At 41.4% G+C, this 20,283-nt stretch overlaps 1 protein-coding gene across 7 annotated transcripts in view; it reads left to right on the top strand.

Annotated features, from left to right (window-relative positions):
* pde4d (phosphodiesterase 4D) overlaps positions 1 to 20,283 on the top strand; it is an 830,388-nt gene that overhangs the window by 291,133 nt on the left and 518,972 nt on the right. Inside the window, exon 1 of one of the 7 annotated variants that reach the window (XM_062974247.1) lies at positions 4,634 to 5,738. The exons of the other annotated variants lie outside the window; for them this stretch is intronic. Within the exon in view, the coding sequence (XP_062830317.1) occupies positions 5,320 to 5,738 (419 nt within the window). The 5' untranslated portion in view covers positions 4,634 to 5,319. Of the gene's footprint in view, positions 1 to 4,633; positions 5,739 to 20,283 lie in introns of those variants that run through there. 7 annotated transcript variants of the gene reach the window in all.

A 20,283-nucleotide genomic window follows, 5' to 3' on the forward strand; every position in this document is an offset into this window, starting at 1 on the left:
TGAGATTGTTATATCATGGATTTTCACTCCAGAAAACACTACACCTTTCAAAACATCTTGTCAGAACTTTAAGCCATTGTTTTGCTCCTCTCAGGAATTAGCCAACTACCAAATGTCTGTTCTTCCTCTAGGAACTGGCAGAAATCCACCCAAAAATCTCTCCAAGGCCAGCTCCATGAGCTCTGATAACTGACCCTGTTGTCCCTATTCCTTTGCTTCATTATCAATGATCACTGAAAGTTTGAAATTGATTCTGAAGCTCCAAATGCAAAACATGGTTCCTGATTATTTTTCTTCTGTGTGTCACATTCTTTCAGGTGTCAGACTCCTCTATAGGAACTGTCTTCCCTAGAATGTGTATTGCTTTTCCAGAAGTCTCTTCTGCTCTATCAAAAAAAAAAAAATCTTACTCTCCCTGATAAGTTCACTGTAAACACGTGAGACTCAAGCAGTTGACCTCTTTCTTTAGCAGGACAGCTAGTTCGCTGTTGTTGCAGGTATACCCCTCCTTAATCTGCAGGAAACAGCACAGTTCAGATGTTTCAGTTCATAGCAGTAGATGTCTCACCAATCAAGCATAAGAAATGTGACAGGCCTTCAAATTTCTTCATAAAACTCCTCTGTTCCAGGGACTGATAAGGAAGCCACAGAAAAAGCTAGTAGTTTCTCCTCCAACCAAGTCAGTTGGCTGGAGGTGGCAATAGTTCTTCTATCTTGCTTTTGTCTTTCCCTTACAATTCCCTCTGTTCCTATGGCACAATGTCATGGGAAGAAACTGAAGGGAAGAACCAAACCTGCTGTTCAAATGTATGAATCCACTTTTTTGCTGTTTCTATCTTTTGTACAGCAGGCTATATCATACTCCTCATAAGCAGGGACTCATTTCAGAAGTGATACAAGAGGATATTCTCTTCTAAGGAAAAATAATCCAGTAGTTTATTTGTAGGTGCATGAACAAACCTTTCTGCTTCCTTTGCTTTCTGTGTTGTGACTGATAGCTTGAATGTGGCACGATCCTTGTGGAACAATGATAACTTAATCTATTTTGATCTATGAGGCACTTAGTCATTAACCCTTAGATTAAATTGTGAAATACATTTCCCATTCAAGCCATTTGCGATTCATTCATTATTTATAGCACATATAATCTGTGAAGAGAGTTTGTGGTTTTTTGCTTGCTCACAGCCTTGCTTTCTCTGCCTCTTGAATTCTAACTACATGTCTTTTGTTTTCCTCCACCTCTGGCTTCTTGAGCTATTGAGGCAGAGCATGAGAGCCTTGACCAAATTAGAAGTTAAACAGAGCTAACAGATGAGTTTCTCAAAATTCTCAAATTCAGAGATTTCCAAATTTTTCATGCCAAACTAGGAGATGAAACTCTTCATTTTCCTTTCTTCTTTATTCAGACTTTAAAAAACAACTCAATTTCATTCTATTTCAAATAAATGAAGAAATGTGTGATTTTATAAATGAATTGACATAAATTTGTCCTCTATTTGCACCCACCAAATTCAGCACAGGTAGCTCTTCCAAATTCTGGGCAGCCTCCTCTGTTGCTTTCCCACTTCTTATCTCTTTAGGGAAGAAATCAGAATTGTGTGCCCAGAGGTGCAAGCAATATTGCAAATGGAAAATTAGCATAAAAGTCAATTGAGAATTCTCCTTTTCACTTTTTGCTCTTTGTCTTCTACCTCCCTCTAGCTCAGTGGTTTCCAGCCTTTGGGCCTCCAGGTGTTTGGACTTCAGCTCCCACAGTTCCTAACGGCTGGTCATCTGGCTGGGATTTTGGGGAGTTGAAGTCCCAAAACACCGGGAGGCCCACAGGTAGAGAAGCACTGCCTCTAGCCTGAATAGTTCTTTAAAGTTCGCTGAGTAAGAGTAATAGTGGGGAGGCACTCAACCCAGCATTTTTATGTTGCAGTTTGCATGAAGCTGCAGTGTGTCATGCAAACATTTTTTGCGTGCTTCATGCAAAATGCAATCATTTGGGTTCCAGATGGGATTTGTTGGAAGAGGTTCTTGTGGGGATTGGTTTGTGTTTTTGTTGTTTATTTTGTTTATTTTGAATATCCAAATGCCATGCCTCCTATTCCAGTCTATTTCTGGTGAGGTCCTGAGATCAGCTGTGACTTTCGAACCACAGAGCAGGAAATACTTCCTTTAAAAAAAAAACCCAGGAGACTCCAATATGGACTAAGGTTGTCTCTCCTGAGCATCTTTGCTTTGATTTTTGAAGTGCCTCTGGCTGGCCCCTGATGGTTTTGCATGAGGGAGGGAAGGAAACTCTCACTATATCATAGTATCCACAGGTCAACACAGCCTGCTATATTTAAGCAATGACTGAATCATAGACTCTGAATCCTAGGCAGGAACAATCACTATGGGATTCAACTAAGGAAGAGAGTAGCCTGATTTTAATTGGTCTGAGGAATCCGTTGCTTACCTGAACGGGCTCCTTAACTAGAGGCCAAATTTCATGTTTCAGTAGAGGTACACCAAAAAAGCAATATTTGAACTCTTGCTCAAAGGTCCCTATTGGATATCACATTACAGAGTTTAAAAAATCAAGAAAAGAAGTAGGCAATTTTAAAAGGAAGGTGGGTTTTGTTTATGCTTCTTCCAGTAGCCTCTAGTAAGTTGAATAATAGATGCTGTGATCACAGCTGGTGCACAGTTCCCATTACTGACCTTGTCTTGACTGACAGTGGTGATGGAGTATAGCATCCTTCACTGCAACTCAGGCAGACATTTCGGGTGGGTTTCTTTTTTGGAGGAGGGAGCAAACCTTGCTGAGTGTTTTCCAAGTTATTTCCCAGTTCTGGTGATTTTATCTCAGAGTTTTCTTTGCAAACTTGGTTTAGCTTTTCTCTAGTCTTAAGCTTTTGGTCTTTTGAATGTCAAATCTCCGCCATCTGAAATATGGGAACAGCCAAGGATTGCTCCTCCTCAGCATCTGCTACCTGATCTCCTAACGAGGGGGGGGGCCTTTCTCTTCCAAAACACAAAGAGGAAGCAGTTGTTTCACTTGCTCTTAATGGCATTACAGTCAGCCCTCTATATTCACTGGGATTAGGGGAACAGGACCATGTCCATAAAAATTGTATTTTTTCACCTGCAAGAATTTTGACTCTACTCTCTTTAAGTTAATTCAAACAGGTTCCTTTTAAAACAGGAGTAAGATACTTCTTAAGATAAAATCTACTCGTTTCTGTCTAAGGCTTTCATGGCTGGAATCACTGGGTTGCTATGAGTTTTCCAGGCTGTATGGCCATGTTCCAAAAGCATTCTCTCTTGACGTTTCGCCTGCATCTGTGGCAGGCATCTTCAAAGGTTGTGAGGCTTGTTGGAAACTAGGCAAATGGGGTTTATATATCTATGGAATGCCCAGGGAAGAACTCTTGTCTGCCTGAGGCAAGTATGAATGTTGCAGTTGGGCACCTTGATTAGCACTGAATAGCCTTGCAGCTTCAAAGCCTGGCTGCTTCCTGCCTGGGGGAATCCTTTGTTAGGAGGTGTTGGCTGGTTCCAATTGTTTAATGTCTGGAATTCTCCTGAGTGTTGTTCTTTATTTACTGTCCTGATTTTAGAGTTTTTAAAATACATTTGGAAGAAATGAGGAAACCATGAAAATGACCAAAATCTGTCTCCCAGTTTTTGTTTTTTTTTTTAAAAAAAACCCTCTAAAATCTGGACAGTAAATAAAGAACAACACTCCGAAAATGGGAATTCCAGACAGGAAACAATCAGGGCCAGCTAAGGATTCCCCCAGGCAGGAAGCAGCCCGGCTTTGAAGCTGCAATGCCATTGAATGCTAATCAAGCTGGCCAATTGTAACATTCACACTTGCCTCAAACAGACAAGCGTTCTTTCTCCCACCCTGAACAACACAGATATATAAACCCCTCTTGCCTAGTTTCCAACAGACCTCCCAACCTCTGAGGATGACTGCCAGGCTGCCATAGATGTGGGCAAAACTTCAGGCGAGGATGCTTCTGGAACATGGTCATACAGTTCAGAAAACTCACAGCAACACATTAGTTTCTGTCCCATATTGGGAGATATATGGGATATAAATCAAAAGGGGAAAAAAATCCTTTTTTGAGGTGGGAGAATGCGTGCTTTTCTAACTCTCCTTTGGCTCCCAGCCTTCGCACACGCCTTCAAGGAGAGAGAGAGAGAGAGAATGGCACAGGCATGGCTGGAATGGCTCTCTTCGCCCCGTGGCTTCCTAGACGGGATTTTCCTGGGAGAAAGAGGAAGGAAAGAACCTCCGTCGGGATGAAGCCTTTGAAGGCGGGCGCTGAGGGAGCTCTGGGCAGGATGCGGCTGGGTGGCGATTCCGTCCTCCTCGCTACAGTCCCGGAGACACCGGAGGAGGAGGAGAGCCTCAGTCGCCGTCACGTAATTCATTCAAAGACATCCGTGTTGAACGGGGGGGGGGGTCTTCCTTATCGCCTAGTGCGCCGCCCCTTCTCTCTCTCAGCCACGCCGACTTTGGGCCACTTTGAAGCCGAGGCTCAACAGCTGTCAGTTGGGAGGGAGGGAGGGAGGGAGGGAAGGAGGGGGAGCGGGGAGGGCGCCTGCGTGCCTGGGAAGGCGGAGTCCTCCCGGCGTGGCACCTGCGGGATGCCGGCAGCAGGGACAGCAAGGGAGAGAGCGGGCAGGAGGGCGCGGAAAGACTCGACTCCTTCCTCCTCCTCCTCCTCCTCCGTTTGTCCCGACCCTCCCTCCCCTCCCCTCCTTCCCTCCAAGCCTTGGAAGGGACGCCGAGAGGGCCATGCGGTCCCGAGACTAGTTTAGCCGGACCCTCTTTCTCTCCCTCCCTCCCTCCCTGCCTGGCTCCTTCCTTGGCCCGCTCTCCCTGCCTCCTGCTGCGGGGACTGGCTGGTCTTGGCCACCTTCGGAGCCAACTCCCCGTCCCTCTTCCCTCCCCGAGGCCGGGCAACGCTGCTTCCTCCTCCTCCTCCTCCTGCTCCAGACCGGCTGAGGGAGGAGTCCTCCTGCTTGCCCGCCCGCCCGGCTCGTGGGCTCCTTGGGCGAGGAGCTGTCCAACTTTTTCAGCAGCACAGTTTCCCCTTGAGCTCCAAACGCGGTATTCGAGGGGCCTTGGAGGCTGAAGAAGGGGGAGAAAGACACAGAGAGAGAGAGAGAGAGAGAGCGGAGCGGGCTTGAGGAGGAGCCTCCACCACCACCAGCACCACCACGACGAGGACGGCGAGGAGCTCTTTCTTCCCGTCTCTCGGGATTTTCCGGCTGCGGCGAGGAAGCCAAGCGGAGGGAGCCGGAGCCGAAGGAGACGCCCTCCGCCCTCTGCCCGGCATGGAGGCGGAGGAGAGCGGCCCCCGGCTGGCGGAAGCGGCGGCGGGGAGCGAGGCGGGGAGCCTGCCTGCGCCGAAGCACCTCTGGCGCCACGAGCACCGCTGCCGCCTCCTGCTCCGGACGCAGCCCCACTTCCTGGCGCACCAGCAGGGCCCCCCGCCCGCCCCGGCCCCTCCGCCGCCGCCGCCCAAGCCCCCCTCCTCCTCCTCCTCGCCGCCGCCTCCCGCTTCTCCGCCGGCCTCCTCCCGGGCGCGCGGGGCGGTTGGGGCTCGGGTGCGGCACCGCGGCTTCTCGGACACGGAGCGCTACCTGGCCTGCCGAGCCATGGACCGCGCCTCCTTCGCCCTCGAGACCGGGCACCGGCCCGGGCTGAAGAAGTCGCGCATGTCGTGGCCCTCCTCCTTCCAGGGATACCGACGGTAGGCGGGGAAGGGGCGCCGGGGACAGGGACCCTCCACACCGCTCCCCCCGGGGCTTCAGGGCTGGCCGAAGGCGGGGAGGCGCCCAAGGGACCAGGGCCCCCGCGGAGGGTTGGGCGAACCGTGCTCTCCAAGGCTTTCGTGGCCGGAATCACTGGGTTGCTGTGAGTCATCCAGGCTGTGTGACCATGTTCCAGAAGCATTCTCTCCCGACGTTTTGCCAGGCCTCCTCAGAGGTTGTGAGGTCTGTTGGAAACTAGGCAAGTGGGGTTTATATCTGTGGATGGTCCAGGGTGGGAGAAAGAACTCTTGTCTGTGTGAATGTTGCAATTGATCACCTTGATTAGCATTGAAAAGCCTTGCAGCTTCAAGGTCTGGCTGATTCCAGACGAGAGTTCTTTCTCCCACCCTGGACCTTCCACAAATATATATACCCCACTTGCCTAGTTTCCAACCGACCTCACAACCTCTGAGGAGGCCTGCCATAGATGGGGGTGAAATGTCAGGAGAGAATGCTTCTCTTCTTAGGCAATCCCTCGTAGTTCGAGGACGATGGTCTTCCACTTCGGAAGATGCCTGTGCATGATTTTTTTTTTTTTAATGTGTGGAGGTCGGTGCACGGCCAGGCAACACACAGTCTTCACAGGTTGAGGTCCCAACAGTGGTGTGATTAACACAACGAGAGTGGCTTCTCAGTCTGTTGCAGCCTTCTTCTGCCTTCACAGCCCTTGTAACATGTACCATGTTATCCTCCACCTGCTCCGCCGTTGAGGTCTTTGGGTCTTCGGATTGTGCTTGGTCTGGAACCTCCCCTGTGGTCACTACTGGGAGTGTGTGACTCCCGTGGTTGTGCCCGCAGGTTCATTGGAACACGCAAGCCCCTTACCACGACAAGGTGACAGTCCATCGAGGGGGTTCTTCTGGAACATGGCCAGACAACTTGGAAAACTCACAGCAACCCATTTGGGGGAACCCTCGGCAGAGGATGAGGCAGGCACAAGTTGAATATCCCTTATCCTCCAGATACAAAACATTGTGGAGCCTCCTTCTCTGGAGGTTTTGTAAGAGGCTGGATGGCCATCTGTGAAGAGTGCTTTGATTTTGGTGGAATGGGGCTGGACCCTTATGATCTTTTCGAATTCTATGCTTCACATGGTGGCAGAGACAGCAATGGACACCGTTGCCTCTTAATGGTTCAGTGTACACAGACTGCTCCTTACACAGCATTATTGTGCCCTGTGTATAAAGTGTACGCCAGGCATAAAATGCGTTGTGTTGTTCAAGGCTATCATGGCTGGAATAACTGGATTGCTGTGAGTTTTCCAGGCTGTTTGTCCATGTTCCAGAAGCATTCTCTCCTGACGTTTCACCCACATCTATGGCAGGCATCCTCAGAGGTTGTGAGATATATTAGAAACGAAGCAAGGGAGCTTTATATATCTGTGGCTATATCAATCACCCTGGACTTTCTACAGATATATAAACCCCACTCGCCTAGTTTCCAACAGATCTCACAACTTCTGAGGATGCCTACCATAGATGTGGGCTAAACACCAGGAGAGAATGTTTCTGGAACATGGACATACAGCCCAGAAAACTCACAGCAACCCAAGAAAACACATTTCGTGTTTAGACTCAGGTCCCACCTCCAAGGTATCTCATTACATACATACAATCATTTTGAAATCCAACTCTTCCATCCCAAGCATTTCGAATAAGATATGCTCAACCTGTAGCAAGGGCTAGAATAGGATGGATTTTTTGTGTGTGTCAGAAGTGACTTGAGAAACTGTAATGGATGGATGAGAGAGGGGAACGGAGGCATGAGTCCACCAGGTTCAGGTCAGGTAGGGATCTCAAACCTTGAGCCTTATATGACCTTATGGTTGTATGCTGGTGCTTGGACTTTATGGTCAGCACTAGGCCCAGGCTGAAGGTGAAGTGAAATGGAAGGAGATCCAAGGCAGGAAGGAGAACCTGAGCCACTTGCTATGTGCTCCAAGTTTTGAAAGATGTACCTTTAAAAGACAAAACACAAAGCAAAAACCATGCAGGTGGGTGTTGGAGTCTGACAGTGGAGGAACACCGTTTTTCCCTCCGCGCAACACTTTAAAGTATATCTTACAGGTTTAGCACAGTGTCTTGGTGGGGCAGCTACACCTACATAGCAAGGAACCCATCATAGTTTCTCCATTCTCCCTCTTCACTCCCTCCTCTCATAAATATATATCCACACACATGCACACCTGCATAACTTTATCAAAATGTTTTCAGAGCTGATGATAATATGTTACTACAATATTACTATTACTATAGTACACAAGCTCGTTGGTATTTAAAATCCAGGGGAGGAGGACCGTTTGGTGTGATCCAAGGCAGTGTTAGCATGCGCTTGGTGGAGCGAGTGCTGTAATAATAACTGGCCCCTGGTGAGGTGCAATGAGTTGATCTGGAGGAACAAACATGGGGGAGACAGAAAGAAAGCCGGTTGTTCTTTTGCTCCCTGTCAGCAGAGCTGTAGGTTGTGTCTTTGCTGGCACTGAGTGGCTGGAGGATCATAGAGTGACATCACTCTCTGTAAGAACAACTTCCTTTCGCAATCAGCAGGGAGCTGCTCCAGGCAGGAAATGATAGTTTTATGTATGATTGTTGAAAAGATGTCCTTTGCAGCAGAAGAGGGTCATTTTGAAGTCTGTATGTTGTGAAGAAGGGGGCCGTGGAAGACATTTTTTTTTTCACTTGGGCAGTTGCTTTGATTTATTTGTCATCTGGGTTAATGCACTCGCCTAGCATCCTATACATTGTGTAGCAGACATCACATTTCAAATTACATTACATGACACATATCTCTATGACATGACCTTGTCCATGATGGTGTCATTATGCCCCTGTAGTAAAAAGGCCAGCAGTGCTCAAAACCCTCTTGTGCTCTCTTTTTTTCCTACATTGCTTATAGCTGATTGAAAGATGAGACATTCAGCGATACAAAGTCCTTGCAGTTACTATGAATAAAAGCTAATATTTGGGTTGCTAAATTGCTAATATCGTTAGCAATCATGAATATATTAATCAATAGCTAGCACAGTCTCATAGTTATTAATAACTACTATCATGATTTATTATTCCCCTGTCCAACTGTAATTTCATGTACACATCACTGTCATGATTCTTTGCTTTTTTGTAGCTCTCATGCTACTTGGTGGAAAACCTGGTGTAAAATAAGGCTGAAACGACCTTTGTTAGAATGCTAATTGCATAGGTTTCAATCTTTTGGAGACAAGTGAGCATACTAGTAAAATGTTACAAGACAGTGCTCTAAAGAGGAATACGTTTATGTTACATACATTAGTTCAGAAAGTACCATGCTTTTCCTAGTATATATAGTCTGGAAAAAAATGAGATCAAAATTTACCCCTTTGTCTTGTTTAGTCATTTTGGAGTTTTGGTACTCAGGGTTACTTCCAAATGCACTGAATTCAGAGGCAAGTATTACTCATCCATGCGATTATATTAGATTGCCCTCTTGGTTCTTTCTAATCGATCTGATTTTAGTGAGTTTATTCCAAGCATAGCTAACTTTGGATCCATCCATCAGTTTCTTTTCAGCTAGGGCTGGAAATATGCTAAAAATGCTTGTGATCCAATCAGTTGCATAATAAACTTCACTTTACTTTGCAACTCCATTGACAGTTATATTACTGTAGACATATATTTTATTTAAGAAGTTACATGCAGAGTATTATGCCATGATACGTATGGGGAAATTCTTCTGAAGTGACATTTCTAACTGTGAAAATTGAAAACCCACACACAACATATCCATGATAGTCTAAAAATAATACACAGATTTTCTTCAGGCTGAGACATTTCAAAAATTAACATAAAACAGAGAGGATATTTGATTTCTTCTATTTGTAACTAGCAAAGGGACATTTTGAAATATGCCATGAATGACTTGCTTTATAGAGTCTTGTTTAATCTTTCCTCAGATAGATATAGACATACCTCAATTAATAAAGCATCTGAAAACGGAAATCATTTTTATGAAGTCTTTTTACAGTTGTCCAGGAATGCAGCAGTGAGTCTGCTCTCAGAAATTCATAAAACCTGAGCTAAGAAAGAATGGGATTTTGCTCTAAGCTGATCTGTTGCAGCCATGTGCCCCATTTTACAATAGGCAAGTTAAACAGCAGTGCCTTCCAGAATCCCTTACTGAGTAAGCATAACATGAAAGATGATAAGCCTCCCTCACCAACTAACCAGGAGCCCCCAGAGGTGCAATGAGTTAAACCCTTGTGCCGGCAGGCCTGCTGACTGAAAGGTCGGTAGTTCAAATCCAGGGAGCAGGGTGAGCTCTTGTCTGTCAACTATAGCTCCCCACATGGGGACATGAGAGAAGCTTCCCACAGGATGGTAAAACATCAAACATCCAGGCAGCCCCTAGGCAATATCCTTGCAGAGAGCCAATTCTCTCTCACCAGAAGCTACTTGCATGAAAAAAATCAGCTAACCATAGCAAATTAAAGTTTTTAAAATCTTTATGCTTGACCAACAATATGGAAATCATAACAAGGATGAAGGTTTTTAAAAGAAAATGCCACTCTTGAATTCCTTTTTAGAATAAGTTTTCAAATGGTCTTTGGAAGCTTCCAATATTTTTGGATTACTTATTCAAGGATTGTCTGATCTGGTTGTTTCATTTCACATGTGTGTATTGTTAGCCGAGAATTAGAAAATTTACTGAAACACATTCAAGTCCCCCCCCCCCCCCCGCCTTTGTTATGCAGGAACCTATCTCTATTCTTTCCATGTTACATTCTCCTCTGGTACTAACATTTCTGTTAAAGAATTAGCTTGTAGAAACATCTCTCCTTCATCAACTGAGATATACCTTACCTAAAATGTTAACAACTAAACTTTTAAGTTTAGCAAAAGCATTTAAAAAAACAAACAAAAACAAAACACCCCACTGTTATTAATCATTTGTTTTTAAATGAATTGCACTCTTTAGGACAAATTATTAAGCAGAGTAAATAGATCTGTTCAGAAAAGAGCAACACCACAATTTTTAATAATTACCTCAGAGTAACTTAAAACAAAACAAATACAATGAAAAAGAGATGACTAAAATCATGAACATTTAAAGCACATTTTAAAAACATTTTAATTAACAAAAATGCAACACAAGTCCATTTCAAAGTTCATTTTGCAGTAAGTGACATCAGTTGCCAAAGGCTCACCTGAATTAAGAGGCATCAGTGTTAGTAGAAACATAAGAAGACCAACCTGAGTACCACGATCAAGGATTTTCAGTAGCTGGGAACGGCCACGGAGAAATATTATTTGTTGTCTTCATAGCCCATGCCTCAGAGGGCAATAAGATTGAGAGAAAGGCCTCTTCCAAAGATATCAAAGTGTATGCAGGCTCATGTAGGAGATGTAAGGTTTTTAAACTGTGCTTTTAAAGGTGCTAACCAAGGCTTTGAATTGTTCCTAGAAACAAATCAGTGAAGCTTTAAGAACTCCATTAATGAAAGCTTTAGTACTCATACAAAAGTACTAGAAAGCTTGGTTGATGTGGATAAATAGGGTCCTCCCACACATTTTAGAAGTGTGAACCCAACTATTCAACTATTCAACTGTCAATATCTGAAAGAGGTGTCAGAAAACATGCATATAAAACAGATGCACCTGAATGATCAGAAAAGTAAGATGTGATGTAAGGACTGGGTTAGAGTGGTGGTAGCAGAGTTAGATTTCTTTCTGTACGAAGAGTGGAAAAGCTTATAAATTGCAGACTAAGTCTAGAGAAGTACACATTTTTGCCTATATTTATCTGCAAAGAGTTCATTCCTGTACAAAACTGCTTTCAATACATATAGAAATGGAAAGCTGTTGAAATCCAGTGCAAATTTAACGGCAATGCTTTTAGATATATGGTCAAAACACAAAGGAATGTTAAGTTACAAGTACTGAAATTACATATCTGGAGTTCTTTTTGTAATGGTCTGCACCTTGTTCATATTATAAGGTTTCTTTTTGATTAAGCAGAATTTCTCAACTGAGGAAATATTCTTAGTGTGTCAAAGATCAGTGATAGCCTGAAGTCAAGCATATAGTAATGTTAGGGAGGGAAGCCTCGCCCATTGGTTATTACTTACTAAAATGGGGATAAAAGGATCATGGGTCTCTTTCTGCTTCTGCTTCAGTGACACTGTCTTGAACTAGTAGATTAATCTCTTCACGTCTGTTACTTTCTCACTCGTGAAACCTAAGTGGCTAAAGTGGAAGTTCAATTTGTATGTGCCTCATGTGGATTGTAAAATGTATCAGTGCAACTTAGCCTTTGATTGAACAGGCTTAGAGCTGTGTGCATCCTGTATTGGGAGAGACTACTTTTAGGATTTAAAAGCATTGAGTGGAAATGGGGGAAATGGGCTTAAAGGAATCCACAAGGCTTGCATCCCAACTTCCCCAATGATGATGCCTCCCTATAGCCCCATCTAAACAGGAGCTACAAAGGCAAGATCTTTTCTTCCTCTGGGTAATTTGAACACTGGCTGTTTCACTCCATTTATCAAGAGAAGTCCTTCCATTTATAGAAGAGACCGAGGAGGTCATGGATAATTCTCACTGTGCTGTCACTCACCAATTCTGATTTTATTCCAACCCAGCCTTCCTACAGCAGATTCAGGGAGATGGAAGGGTTCAAAGGGACTAGAGAGGGACATCGGCTAAACAAAATTCATATTTCTATGCAAGAGTGAATGGGACTTCACCTTGAGATATCTGGGTCTAGGAAAAATGCATGGGTGAATATTGCTCACTCATATGATAAGGTCTCTGTTGGTTACAAAACCCAGTGTGTTTTTAAAAGATGCAGGGAGACCTAGAGTGCAGTTTCCACTCACTTACAAAGTGCATTCAGTGTCTTGTACCAGTCACTATCTCTCAGCTGTAAGTTTAATCAGAGGAAAAAAAGGGATATAACCGTGACTATTTTGATAAGAAAGTTCAATATGATCAAAGACCAGTACATTAGGTTCTTGGAGAAATAGTGGGGCAAATATCAGATAATAAGATACTTGCATTGGACTGAAAATTTTTATGTGCAAATCTTCAATGTTGTTTCATACTTGGAAATAAGTTTGGCTGCAGTTTGCATGGTTTCACATGTTTTAAAACCAAGCAAAATAATATGCATTTGAATTGGAGATCTGTGGAGTAATTCAAGCCCTATTCCATAACTAGAATATTTTAAATTCACGTTTTACCTGATCAAGGATACCTAATCTATAATCTATAACTGAATCTATAACTGAATAAATGTATACTGCTCTAATAACATATTCACATTTAGGTAAGGATACCTAATTTTAAGACACTTTAACTGAAGAATAAAATGGTGTGTTTCCTTAATGTTACCGTTCTAAGAATCCCATCTACATGTTAGTATTACACTAAATGGAGTCATGACAATTCTAGATTTGCTACTGTTTCATCATTATTAGTTTTATTTTTTCAAATTGTTTAGCTCTCTACAGTGATGGTAGGTTCTTCTGTATCCCAAGGTGTTAGGTTTTCTCTGGTTGTAGCCTGAATTTCACAGGTACTGTTGAAGTCTGTCCCCCAACTGCATTCAGTACAGTACTTTGGATAGCACTTTGAAACCTGGAGCAGAATATTTTTCTCATTTTGCCAAGGAAATTGAAGCTATCTCTTTGATTCATCTCTACCTAAGCTTGGATGTAACATGTTACAAATAACTCAGTAGCAAAAAGCAATTCATTTTTATTTATATTGTATTGCAATTGTATCATAACAAGACTAATCAATTTTTTGCACTATTACTAAAATATAGTTATTTTTATATGGAGAGAAGTGCAGTTTTGATGAATGTGGGAACTGCAATATTATGTGGAATATTAGAGGTACTGCCTTGAGCTATGTCTTGGATTGCTGCCTGTTTTTTGCAAGTGTTGAGATGATGTTGAGGTGGACAGAAGGACAGTGAGTTTTGTATGTGGGAGAGTTTAGGCTTGATTTTCTCAACGACTCTTTTATTTGTTGTTTTAGCATTCCATGGTATCCTTAGAACTCTTCTCCAGCACCATGTTTCACAGAATTTGATTTTCTTCCTTTCAGTTTTCTTCATTGTCAAGCTTTCATAACTATGCATAGAAATGGGAAATATGAAGGCACTGACAATCCAAACTTTAGTATTCAGTGATACATCATTACATTTCAGGATCTTGTCTAGTGATTTCATACTGTCCCTGAAGTTTCTCAAATCGCTCCTGACACAAAAAAACCAAAAACCAAAAAAACTGTCTTTCCAAGAGCTGAACTTCTGATTTCTTGTCTGAAGTCTTCATTCTGATTAATTACTGAGCTAAGCTATGGAAAATCTTGAATTATTTCAGTGCCTTTATAATCTACCTTAAAGTTATTGAAATCACCTTGTTGTCATTATTTTTGTTTTCTTACTGTTCAGCTGTGAACCTACCTTTGAACTTTTACCCTTCATTATTCAGTAATCATGGGGGCCACGGTGGTGCAGCAGGTTAAACTGTTAAGCTGCAGAACTTGCTGACTGGAAGGTCAGCAATTCACATCTGCAGATGGGGGAGCTCCCATTGTTAGCCCCAGCTTCTGCCAACCTAGCAGTTCGAAAACATGCAAATGTGAGTAGATGGTGGCGGAAAGGTAACAAAGCTCTATGCAGTCATGCTGGCCACATGATCTAGGAAATATCTACAGACAACGCTGGCACTCCGGCTTGGAAATGGAGATGAGCACCTTCACCCAGAATTAAACTCGATTAGACTTAATGTCAAGGGGAAACCTTTACCTTACTTTACTATTCAGTAATCATTCAAATCTTTGTTATTTTCTGCTAGTAATATCATGTCACCTGCACATCCTATATCATGGATGGTCCTTCCTCCAGTGTTTATGTTTCCTACTTCCAAGTCTAATTCTGCTTTACATGTGATGTTCAACGTATGAGTTAAACAGATATGATGATGAAATGCAACCTTGCCTGACCCCTTGCCCATTGAGAGCCGCTCTGTTTATCTGTATTTTATTCTCTTGTCCTGAGTACAGGTCATGCATCAGGAGAATCAAATGTTGTGACATACCTAGTTCTTTATGGTCTGTAGAATCAAAGGTTTTTTTTTTTACTGTAACATATAAAACCCAAGATGTTTTAAAAAATCATTCATGTGCACCATTGTGCAACATATTTTTGTACTATTATTTTTAATATCTCTTCTTTTCCTGACTAAGCTTGGACATTTGATGTTTCTGACTTCACATTTGGTAAAAGTCTTTATTGTAGAATTTTGAGAATCACTTTGCTTGCATGGGACATGGCAATCCCTGGTGCTTCTTTTCTTGGGGATTGGAATAACTATTGGGCATTTCCTGTCTGGGCCATATTATTTGTTTTCCGTATTTGTTGACTGTTAGAACACTAGTTAGAACTCAATTTTGTCTCTGTAGCTTGAAGCATGTTCTCCAAATTTTCCTTGTGATTTAGTTCTTCCAAATGGTCTGCGTGCAGCTTCCACTTCATTTTCTAAAATTGGAAGTTCATCTTCATATGGTTTTTGCTTGAATGAATCTGTCATATCTTTTATATAGTTCTTCCATATATTGTTTCCCTCATTTTTTATTTCTACTGTGTTCCCTTGCTAGTTGTGGAGTATCCGCACTCCTGGTTTACATAATCCTAAATATAGCTTAGTATTCAAAGACACTGTCATATTAGACAATCTCAGCATAAAATATATAAAGGAAACCATTAACATTTAGCATCTAGTGGGTTGGAATCCATAAAACGTTGTACTAGAATTATACTTTTCTCTGTTAGTCTCAAAGGTGCTATCGCTTTATGCTAAATTAAGAACCATCAAGGCAAAGGAACAGTTGGGTCTGAGTACACAAATTACAATGATGTGAAAGACCTGATGAGAAAACTCTTATTCTCTCAACTGGTTAAAATCACCAGAATGTGAATATATTATCAGGGCAGTATACATTTCTTCAGTTATAGATTTTCTGTGTTGACAGTAGTGAGGAGGATATTTTAATAATTTCTTATACCAACACAGAAGCCTCTTGATTCTAGTTGTGGGTTGGATCTAGTTTTGTGATCTAGCCATGGATATGTATTTTTCCCCCCAGAAATAAGTCCTAAGGTATTTAGAGGAACTTAATTCCACATGTAAATAATCTTTTTGTTGTGGATGCCCCCTCCCCTTTGTCTCCTGGCAATCAGTATTTTTAGACCCAGTCCACCACTGAGTGGGAGCTTTAGATGAACACCTCTGTGGCACATGAGTTATGTGGTGTGTGTCGTACATATGGCTGGTGCTATGGCTACACAACACAACACGACAGGTGTGATGTCATTACAGAATGGATTTCTTCATTCATAAATCCCTTCTGTGCTGGTACAAATCCTGATTGCTGTTGTGCGCCTTCAACTCTAAAGCAAACTTATTACAGAGTTTTCTTGGCAAGATTTCTAATTGAGGGGTGGCATGGACTTCCTCTGTGGTTGAGATAGTGTGACTTATTCTGTATCAACAGTGGGTTTCTATAACCAATCAGGCATTCGAACCCAGGTCTCCAAAGTTCCTGTCCAACACCCAAAACATTCAGTTGGAGTAGCTCTTATGTCAGTCCAGATACTGTTATGCATTATTTATTCCTTCATTAATTAAAAGATTTTTGGACTATAAGGCAGAGCCTACATACAATTAGTGTGTAGGATAAAAGATAATACAAATATCTTTCTTTAAAAATACATGCAGCCTTAAAAAGAATGGTGTAAAGTAATTTGCAATAGTTAAAACAAAGATTGAAAATACCTTAAATTTAAAAAGACTGGTTATGATTTAACCACACAGTTTTTAAGAAGTGAATTCTGTAATCCCTTCTGAAAAAAATCCAAGTAGGTAAACTATCTGATCAGCTAATTTCCTGCCAATTGTTTTATTATTTATCTTGTATTTGTAAGTTGTCAGCATTCAGACTCTGAAATAAATGACATATCCCAAACTGTGACCCCTCAAGTGATTTTGAAAATCCTTTGTCAAACTAATAAGTGATTGAGAATCTTAGTTTATTTTCTTTTTAATGTCAATCTTAATTTGTTAATTCATCTGTTCACTAAATCTTTAAATACAAAATAATTTAAAATGGAAAAGTATTACAAATTGCCAGTCATGAATGGAAATATTGGCTATTACTCGAAAGTGTCACTGCTGGCATCTAATGATTAAATAATGAATTTGAAAATCGTTGCTGAAAATGTTAACTCATAGGGCAATTAGTTAATTTTAATGTATTATTTCCAGTCAGAAGCAGTAATGGAGTAACACCCATGATTGTTAAGTAATATACTTAAACGTCTTTTCATTAATAAAACTATTATAACTCATAGGTTAATCATGGATTACGTATCTTTGCAGAAGATTTTCAGGATTACAGATCCCAAAACTGGGAGCAAGTCACTGGGAGCAAAGTCTCAATGAAAACTATCTGTGCTCTGAAATGGCTGTGATAGTTGCTTGACTGGTTATAAACAGCTGATTTCACCGACAGAATAGTTATGTCATCCAAATTTTCATTTCCTGGCTCAGTATTGCAACCCTTTGGGGGGCTTATATTGTTTGTCTCAGACTGAAGGGCTGAGCATTGCACTTCTCTAAATCTCCTTTGGTTTATATTTTTTCAGAGATGTAGGAATTCAATGCCTTCCTCTTCCCCACCCACCCAACTTCATTCCTTCTTATTAAGAGGCATTCCAGAATATTTTGCTACCTGAATGAAAGGGCAAGATGGCACTTTGCCTCTACTTCATTCCAGTAGAAAATGAATTTACTGGTGGTCCAAAAATATTTCAACATTATTGGTAGTACAGAATCCTCCAATGTAAGATCACTGAGAGGACATGGACAAGTGTTGTGGCTTGTACAATTATATATTTTGATGCCCAGGATGGTGGATTTGCCCCACTTAAAGGTAGAACCAACCTTTAAAGGTAGAACCTGTTTCTACCCCTCCATAATTCCTAGCCCTGCCCTTTTCCCTGTTAACTTTCCTTTGGCAGGTAGCCAACTGCACTTTTAATTAATTAATTTTAATTTAGTATTAAGTTTGTGCATTATATACATTATCACAATATAGTTAAAAATAACTATTTACAAATCTTCGTTATCCCATCCTCTTTAAAAACACAGAGCAATTTGGAGCAAAGTGCTTACTATAAACATCTTCCTTGTGTTGAGTGGACAAATGCTGGATTGAGTTTTGGGAAATCAACATTCTAGTTTTCCCTGCAAAGCCATAAAATAAATCAGGACAAGTCTTGCACTAATCTTTTCAACTGGCTTGCTATGAATATTTAATAAAGAGGAATGGTTGCACCATATAGCTTTGTGGGGTCCTTGGAAGAATAAAGGAGAGATGTAAATGCAATAGTAACAAAAGAGTATCTGTGTCTGGTTGGGTTGGTCTGGGCTGCTATTTTCAGCACAGCCTGGGGCTGTAACCATCTTGATTATGCTGCTACAACAAATGCCCCTGCCACCTAAGGATGGATATAATCTTTACCATTTTTCATTTTATAATCAAAGCATTCGGTTTCCTGAGGGTAGGGAAAACTAGTCATGAAGAATAGCACAGTGGTGAGAATTTTGCAGCTTTTGCTGAAGGTTTGTATATTGTATGTTTTTGATATTTATTATGTGCATAAATAGATGTGGTTTTTGTGTTGCTTGAAAATCAAATTACAATCATATTTATTTTTTCAGAAAAATGCTATATTCAGATAACCATGTAGTTTTTTAAAATGAAAAATTGCCAGAGGTTTGCACATGCACAGACATAAAACCACCATTTCTCTTTGTGTCCAAGATTGTTGCGATTTTTACACAAAACCCTCACTATTTTTGTGCACATATTTTTCTGATGAGAACAGTTATTGGAATCACTCCAAGATGTGCAAATTGAAAGCAAGATCTGTACAAATATATTCGTTTTCTTTGTAGTGCAAGCTATAGAAATTATTTTGAAGACAAAATAACCTTACTGTCTCCAGTAGAGTTTGTTTTGTGATTCCCCTCCCTCTCTATTGAGCTTATGGGCATGCCTCCATGGACTAAACAATTGTACTCATCTCGTAGGGGACACAAGCAAATTTTGACAATTCACTTGAAGTAGAGCACTTTGGGCTTTAATCCAGCAAAAAAAACAAAACAAAAAAACCCCTTGCCTTTTACTCCACAGATTTACAGAAAATCCAGTTTTATGGGTGTATGACTGGCCTTTCAGGCTGCACTGCTTCACTATGAAGTGGGGGGGAGGAAGAAAAATGATAGATGGAACTGGTTGGTGGGAGGTGATCATTCAGGTGTGAAGCTCCCTTCATATGTGAGCCCTGGGGCAGATAATATCGATACTAATACTACTAATAATATTTTTTTCCCACTTCTTCTTGTGGCTCGAGGCAGGTTACAACATAGCTAAAAACACATAATCATCATAAACATTATAGAAAATGCCCATATTAAAATGTATTTCTACATGGAGTTGCCTCCATGGAAGACAGAACAATAAGTGTCAGGTGGTTTGCTCTGCCCTCCCTCCTTCACTTGTTGCTTTCAAATCTAGTTGTGAATGGTGTCTGCTTGCTTGACTGTATTTCATTTACTTTATTGGGCTGAAAACTAAAATAAGAATTCTAGCTAAAGGGATTGTTTACAGATCCAGCTGCACTCCCTGGACCTACTTTGTACATTTACATACCTAAACCTCAGGCTCTAAACTTGGCAGTAGTTGGAATTATATGCCAGCAACAAGGAAAAAGCTAAGATTCAGGAAAGAGGAGGAGATTGTCAAGACAGCAGCATTCAAAATTTATCTCCCATTGGCATCAGAACAGGTGTGTACAGATGATACCATCAATAATGATACATTAACATCAACCACAGTTGCTTGGAGCATGTAATTCAAATAAGAATTATAAAGTTTAGCAAAAAAGTACAGGCATACCTCAGTTAACAATATTGTTGACACCGATGATCCTTGTCAAAAATGCTCTGTTGGGTAGATGATGAAGGAGCCTGGAGAAACAAAGGCTGGATCTACACTGCTATGTAATACAGTTTCAAACTACATTATATGGTCAGTATATACACATATAATGCAGAGTCTTCTGGTGTCATATTGCAGCAGCAAATCTACAGTAAAAATTCAATAAAGTTTGAGATAGAAAAAATGGGATTCTCCTTTAACCTGAAGCATTTTGTGTTTGCCCATAGCAGACAACATAAACTGTAGTTGCCTGCAAAATCTCTCACTGATTATGTATGAATGCCAAAACAGAAAAGAAAGGGGATAACCAATAAGACTGCTTTACCAGGTTTCTTCACCATGTTAAAAAAGTACAGATCTGTAAATTTAGTTTGCAAAATGAAGATTATATGAAAAGTGAGATTTCTTGATAGAAAAAATAATTCCTGAATTTATT

The sequence above is a fragment of the Anolis carolinensis genome, chromosome 2 (assembly GCF_035594765.1).
Source record: "Anolis carolinensis isolate JA03-04 chromosome 2, rAnoCar3.1.pri, whole genome shotgun sequence".
Taxonomy (NCBI): domain Eukaryota; kingdom Metazoa; phylum Chordata; class Lepidosauria; order Squamata; family Dactyloidae; genus Anolis; species Anolis carolinensis.